Raw genomic sequence first — 8,093 nt, 5'->3', positions numbered from 1 at the left:
TATGTGTGTGCATACATACACGCATATATGATTTAGATAAATGAAGTGTTTACATTTAGTAAATAATTAAAATGCTATTTAATTAATACAAATGAAAATAAAATATTTGCAGAAATATGCTTAGTGTAACTTACATTTTGTTATGTATATGCCTTTGTTTATTTCAAAGCTATCTGGCCAAACTGTATACAACTCTATATTTATTATGATATTGTCCCTTGAAATAGCTTTACACTTCTCAACACATAATACAATACAAGTGTATGTTGCACATTTAGTGTCGCCACGTCTACTGGACATCTACTGTTATGACGTCAACATAAAGTCAACATAATACAGGTAGCATATTCAACTAACAACTTTAGCATCCAGGACGTGAACTATGCAGCTATGACTCAATCTATTTGTACAGTTTTGACCTGCATGGGCCTTCATAAGAACGGAGATACTGTCCGTACTGAACAATACAAAACATACATAAGCAGTGACGTGTGTCAGATTACCATGGCGATGTCAGTGTTTCTGCAGTGCGTGGATCCTGTATAGCGTGGCTTTATTTGGCAGGATTAGGTGGCGTGCCATTGGCATGTTTTAAGATTGTGGATGCCACAAAATAACCCAAAGTGTGAAATGGATTACTGGCTTTAACCACAGATTATGTGACAGCGATTTACATGCAGACACACTTATGTCAACACACGCACACATATTTGCCTGGTTTTTAGCCCCCTTATGTCTGGGATAATGCAAGAACGCCTTCATTGACCTTCCGTGCCCAATCACAGCCAATTGGGGGAGAGTGTGTGGGTGAGAGTGACAGACAGAGAGAGAAAGATCATGCTATCCTTGCTGAACTGTCAACGGCACAATAATGCCCACCTATTTCATATATCGCCCCATCGCTCACACTTTGTGTTATGGGCGTTTGTTCAAATAACTAATGCCGAGTATTAAACTAACTCATCCCTCAGTGAGTTGATGATTTTCACCTGGCAGACAAAACAAGAGGAAAAATCCCATAGATTTCATTGAAGGAGTGACCCAAGCCATGTCTAAAAGAGCCAGAATATCCCAAAAACTCGGGCCAGTTATTAATCACCTAGCAAAACCCTAGCAGCTGAATAGCAATGCGCTAAAAAAACACTCAAAACACCTTAGCAACCGCATAGCAACGTGCTAAAAAACTACAATCAAGTGTGCCGCACACGTCTTGAAAAGTGAAGCCAAAACATTTTGATCGCCATCTGGTGGCTGGCTGCAGTATAGGCCATGAACCCCGCCCTCTCCATGTAAACGAATGGAATGGGAGACAAACTAAAAAAAAAAAAGTACAATAAAAAAAAACACTTTACATTTTTTTTCCCAAAGACGGTTTCCATCATTTTTGGTAGATCTTATGATTGTGAGCTTGCAACGGGTCTGCGGGAGATTGGGCGGGATTTTGATAACGTGGCTCCACTTCACGATCACTACTGTACTGCGCAGACTCTGGCTCCAAATGAAGTCTATGGCCCTGTCCTAAATTGCACCCTAAACCCTTGCGGTCTTCCTCGGAGTCCACACTTTCGTGACGTAATGCCGCTTTGACTATCGGGTAGAAGACTGCAGCGGCGCTCGCCTCAGTGTGCATCGAGTGTGCATAGCAGCCTCAAAGGGGGGCGCTCGCGAGCACCCTTCTGAAAGCTAAAATATCGGACAAGCGTATGCGGCGGCCATTGTTAGTCCGCAAGAGCACAAGAAGTGTTCCATTTGGGACAGGGCCTATTTTGCAAGATGACAACAGCCATACTGGGATATTTTGGCTTCACTTTTCTATAGTGGAAGGAAGTGTAGACGTGTCTTTTCTTACAGTCTATGGTAGCAAAAGCATAGCAACGTGCTAAAAGCAAGTAGAACACTGTAACAAAGTTTGTAGTTACTGGAGGAACATTTAACCATAAAACTTGAATTATCAAATACACAAACAAAACAAAAGTAAAGCGACAGCCCTTTATGGAAGAATGCCACATAAAACAACATAAAATGTCCCAGGCCTGGTCCTCTCTCGTCTCGCACTGTCGTCACTCCTCCTTTTATCCTTCCGGAGCTCCTCCGTGGGACTGGAGACCGGTGAGTGGCGCAGGTGTCACTCATTATCATTTACTCCACCAGCCTTGCTCTGCACCCATGGCTCTCGGCCCCGCCTCACTCGTCACAAACACCTTAACAACTGTATAGCAACTGAAAACCACTTAGAACAACTTAGCAACTGCATAGCAACATGCTAAATACACTTAGAACACAACAAAACACTTTAAAAAGTTTTACATATTTTGATTACCAGAAAATGATCAGTACCATAATGCTACTTTAAAACGTTAAATTTTTCTCGCGCACACAATTATACAGCCAAAATAAAACGTTTTGGAAATAATCTGCAAATACCTCCCTGGTATGTTTTCTTTAAGTAGCTGCCAAAATGATGTGTCAAGGGATGTTATCACGTCATAAAATTTTTTTCAGCGTTCTGAAGAAGCATAATCATCTTAAAAATAAGCTTTATGTAGTAAGTACATAGGACAAAAATGACGGCACAACCTTTCCATGACTGCATAGCAACATGCAAAAAAAAAATCACTCGGAACACCTTAGCAACTACACTGCAACAACCCATAATACTCACAATGTTACATTTTGGTTGCAGCTACATTGCAATACAGCATTTTAAAAACATTTCTGAATCATATTGTATATATATATATATATATATATATATATAGCAAAAACATATAAAACTAAAACATAACACTTTGCATATATGAAAATACCTGTCTGGTAAGTTTTCTGCAACGTTCTTCAAATCGTTGGAATAACTATGAAAACAGCACAAGATCAAACTGCAATGTTAGTGGCACATTAAAAAAAATAAATTACAAAAATAACAGCATACATTTCAATGAAACTTTTCACAAAGTTTCAGGATGTGTTAATAAATGTGACGTTTTTTCAGTATTCTGAAAAAACAAGCAAATATTTAGTTAAATAATAACATCTGCCGTATTTTTATTTTTTTTCAGGTAATGTAGATGTCTAAATTCATCATTTTGTCACCTCTAAAGCCCCCTTAAGACTAACGAAGTGAATTAATCACTTGAAAACCATCAGGAACCTTTACCTGCTACAGTTTTGACATTTCAAAGGCTTTATCTCGACATGAAAGCTTCCGCATGCGACGTGAATAATGTGACATTTCTTCACAAACAAAGAACCGAGAAAAGGAACAATGGAAATTCTGAGATCTGACAAACAAAAGACTCATTAGACAGGAGCAACATAATTAAAGATAATAAACTCAATCGCCCCTTTGAAATGCAGTAAACACATCAGGCGTGGTGATTATCATTTGGAGGCTTTGATGTTTGGCCCTTCAGCTCTGAGAAATGAGGCCCATGAGAAAACGGCTCCGCCCACAACTCCGCCCACCACACTGGAGGAAATCCTGACTCAATTAATCAGGCCGAGAAAATAAGCCATAAATTTAACGTGATTCAACACAGAATAACTCGAAACGAACTGAAACTACCTGAACATCAACCTCAATCCACAATGGCAGCAAAACAGTCAAACTGGTCGTTGAGATGAAACCCTGAGTTTTTATTAAGGCGAGTCTCCAACTCAATAATGATTCAAACAATATCTGCAGTCCAATCCTCAGTAGATCCATTCGCCTTTCACACACTACTGAGCGTGACTCACTTTTCTTGTATTCCAGCTCAGTGTGCATAATAAATTCATAATTTCTGTTTATATGACATCTTCTGTGACCTCCACCTATTCAGTGCATTTCACTGTAATTGTATCATGTTTACACAGCCTTCAGTTGATTTACTTGCATATCACTTTGAGGAGGTCAGAGGTCAGAATGGCCATTCAGCAAGCCCTTATGAAGACACGTTTGCCTACTTTTTAAACCCATCCAAATGACTTCCCTAGTTTCCCCAATAATCCCTTCCCTCTGGCTGGATCTTCGCTTTCAGAATTTCAGAATAGGCGTTGACTGCCCACACTCAGCTGCCTTGTGGGAACAGTGTTTAAGGGCCGCTGAATTTTTCACACAGAATGCCACAGTATTCTCTGGATCAGCACAATCTCAGCTGGAGTTAGAAACCTGAAGATATTTCCCAGTTTGAACACTGCATGTCATTTTCTACCATACGTTTTACTTTTTAACTGAAGTTAATTGAAAGTTTATCTTTAATATGTTTAAATGTTTTCTGATCTACAAAACTGCATAAGAAAAATTGTCACCGCATGCATTTCATTTTAGTGAAATGTTTGCAAACATTTTGTCACAAATTCACCACAAAAGGGTTTACACTGTGGTCCAAACTACCTTAAAACAATACTGGCACTACTACATATAAAAACAACAACAAAAAAACAATACTAATAAAAAATTTATAAAAATTTGCTATTACCATGGGAAATGTTTAAAGAACACAATACTAAAGAAAGTATTGCTTGTTACAGCAGAAATAAATCCAAATTATATTTACTTGTATTATTCAGAAAAAGAAACCAACAAGAGAACCAAAGGCTAAAGGTTAAATACTAAAGGCTCGTGTATGTTTTTCCCCATGATTTCATGCCCCCCCCCCTCAAAAAAAAATTCCACCATGAAACAAAAACAAACAAAAAAAAAAAAACTGAATTTAAGAGAAAGTCTGTCCTCAGTAGAGGACATTATATTTATATACACTGAGAACTTACGTCACAGTTTTAAGTCTGGATACCAAATGCTTGGTCTTTAATAATGGCTGACATTAATTTTGTGATCAAATGTAACACTTCTGGAAATATGATAATATTTTGTAATTGCCATTTAAATCGGACTAATTTTTTAATCTGTCATAAATCAGCATCTCAGGAATGTTACAAAAACAAAATATGACTTTCTGTAACGAAACAGGATATTGATTTCATACATGTCCACTGTAGAAGACACCAAGACTAAAAGCATGTTTATTACACATTTTGGGAGACACAACAAAAGAATAGTGAAAGAAATTATATTTCAATATTCGATATTATGAAAATCTTGCCAATTATTACACTTCTTTTTTTCATTACACGTTGCCCCAAGAGCACACTAATATGCAAATTAGATACAGTATATAGATATTGTATATCATGGGAAAACCCTCTTATGGCCATTTTACACGCATACTGCATAAAGCAAAATGGTATATCAAATCATCCTGTTATATCTTTCATAACATAGTTCAGAATTTTTTTTCTTATGCTCTAACCAATGTAATGACATGAAAAAATACTAAATTTACAAAACTTTTTTTTTCTGGGTCTCAGGAGGTAAAAACTAAAAAAAAAAAAAGAAAAAACGGAACTAAAAAAAAAGGATAAAACAAAAGTCTTCATGAACAAAAAAGCCACAAAGAGCAAAATAAACAAAACAAAACTTAACAAAAAGGATAAAACAAAGACAACATGAAAAAACAAACCAAAACCAACCCCCAAATAAATAAACCAAAAAAAAGAGAGCAAAAAACATACTAAAATGAAACCTGCAGTAGGTAAAAGCAGCCAGAGAATCACTACTATGTCAGAAACCAGCAGCAGTCACCTGGAATCTCTCCACACCACTTTCCCAGCTCATGACTCAACCCTTCCGATCCGAACATTTGTCAGATTGACTCCATGCCCACAATAATTATGCTAGTAATTCTCACAGAGGAATTGGTGTAGAAGAATTAAAAATAAACATTATTAAAAGGAAGAGGCTATTTGTGATAATTGCCTACCTGGATCCCACAATTAATGCAATTCTAATGCTAGTGTGGGCATGAACAAAATAAGGAAATGAAAGGATGTGACGTGTAGCCAAGTATGGTGTCCCATACTTGGAATTTGTGCTCTGCATTTAACCCATCCTAGTGCACACACACACACAGCAGTGAGTAGTGAACAAACAAACGCGCACACACACACACACGGAGCAGCGGGGAGCCAATGCTGCGGCGCCCGGGGAGCAGTTTGGGGTTTGGTGTCTTGCTCAAGGGTCTAACCTCAGTCATGGTATTGAGGGTGGAAGAGAGCGCTGGATATTCACTCCCCCCACCTACAATCCCTGCCAGTAAACCTTCGGGTTACAAGTCCGACTCTCTAACCATTAGGCCACGACTGCCCCCATATTTAGATTTAAACTAAACTGTTATGAAGAACCAAATAATGTCTTGAACAAAACAAATCACTAAACCTACATGAAATAAAACAAAGTTAAACAAAAACCCAACATTAAAACAAACCAAATAAAAAACAAAACTGAACAACAAGCTGAGCGACAAAACACTACACTAAACAAACAGAAATAAACCATGAAACAAAACGAAGTTAAACAAAAATCCAAAATTAAAACTTAACAAAATGGAAAAAATAAAATAAAAACATGAGACAAAAACAGAACTGAACAAAAAAGGCAAAAAACAAAACAAAACGGAACCAAACTAAACAAAAAGGACAGAAAACAAACTAAATTTACATAATATAAAACCTCAAAGCAAACAAAAAAAAAGCACTAAACAATACCACCCACCCCCCCAAAAAAGCAAAAAACAAACAAACAAACAAAATGAAAGCAAACAAACATAACCTATCACTGCTGCTTCAGATTAGAATACAAGTATTTTGTCACATATTTCTACGTTTTTTTTTGTCTCATCCAAACATTGTGATATCATAAATTGCATTGAAGTGATTTCCGACACTTGGCAAAACATTGTTGCAGGGCATATTGCGTTAGTGACAGCTAATCCCACCAGAGATGAAATGTGTGCTGTGAATGAGTGTGTGCTGCAAATAAGACGTTTGATTCCACAGAAAGAAATGAATTCTGGGAATAAAAAGAAACTAATTCTTGTACCTGCTAAAATGTTTGCTCAACGTGTAAATCAAGTTTGTCTGATTATTACCAAGAACACAGCAAGAAAGAATTATGGCCTGGTTTCCATGGGAACAGGAGATGACTGCCCTCCAGTGTTGGCTAATCAACGACTAGGTCAAGCAGACCAGATGATGATCTATTGCTGGTGTCTTTAATGATGAGAAAGGTGCTCGGTGACGCACGCAAAAATAAAAACACAAGAAAATCCCCTTGCAAAAATCTCTTTTACACCTACATCTCAAATCAGAGGTGAAAGTGTGAAAAAGAATGTCCCTGTTATTCCCAACAACGCAATGACGTCGACGTTAGTAAGTGTAATTAATGAGGTTTTTCCTTTTTAAATTCACTTATAGTGTTTTACAAGGAAGATATTCTCAATTATTATAGGACTCATAAAGCTCAATTGTAAATGGGCAAAATGCCCAGGCACTGCTGCCCTCTACAGGTCGAAGAAAGTAAAAACAGGCACGTGTTACAGTTTAAAATCTGCCAGGCTTTATTTATAGGATGTGCAAAACACCTGGAAATAAGTTAAAAATCATACAAAGGCCACTTATACAGTAAAGTACTTTCCCCTCTTCCTTGTATTTTCTCACATAGTTCATAAAAACTCTTCACAAAGAAAACAAAATCACTGTGTGAAGAAAATACCCACGGGTTACCGGATCAGTTTGTGCCATCAGCTGTTTGGATGTAATACAGGCTGTGTGTCCTGTGTTGGGAATTCCAGCTGTGTGGCGGCCCCTGGGGCCCCGGGGTCCTCCTGGGACTGGAGCCCGCTGGGAGTGCTTTTTTGCCATGCAGCATCGCCAAAGAGGGGAGGTGATTGGTCTTCTTCTTGAGAGTCTGAGGGGACCTCATCTGTGCCCTAGTTGGAAAAATAGTCAGTTTAATTAAGCTATTTCACAAATTTTTCACCAAAACTAATTTGGTGAAATTATTTGGCACAAAAAGCATGCAGAATATTTTATAAACAAAAATGCATCTTAATTTTTTTTTTTTAATTGGAGCACACGTTTACTACCATTCAAAAGTGTGAGGTTAGTAAGATTTTTAGTTTTTGAAAGAAGTCTCTTATGCTCACCAAGACTGCATTTATTTGATAAACACTAAAACCATTAAAACACTAAAAACACAGGAGCACACACACACACAC

The 8,093-nt window shown here is 37.6% G+C and overlaps 1 protein-coding gene across 2 annotated transcripts in view; it reads right to left on the bottom strand.

The window, feature by feature from the left end:
• Window positions 1-7,415: 7,415 nt before the first annotated feature.
• Window positions 7,416-8,093, bottom strand: part of mfsd6a (major facilitator superfamily domain containing 6a) — a 9,772-nt gene continuing 9,094 nt past the window's right edge. For both annotated transcript variants that reach the window (XM_016551410.1, XM_016551411.1), the window contains exon 8: window positions 7,416-7,805. In XM_016551410.1, coding sequence (XP_016406896.1) covers window positions 7,617-7,805 — 189 coding nt within the window. In that variant the 3' untranslated portion in view covers window positions 7,416-7,616. The remainder of the gene's footprint in view (window positions 7,806-8,093) is intronic.

Source organism: Sinocyclocheilus rhinocerous, unplaced genomic scaffold, assembly GCF_001515625.1.
Source record: "Sinocyclocheilus rhinocerous isolate Xijiao unplaced genomic scaffold, SAMN03320098_v1.1 scaffold945, whole genome shotgun sequence".
In the NCBI taxonomy this organism is placed as follows: Eukaryota; Metazoa; Chordata; class Actinopteri; order Cypriniformes; family Cyprinidae; genus Sinocyclocheilus; species Sinocyclocheilus rhinocerous.
Note: the sequence above shows the minus strand (reverse complement) of the source record. Positions and strands in the feature narration are given on the sequence as shown.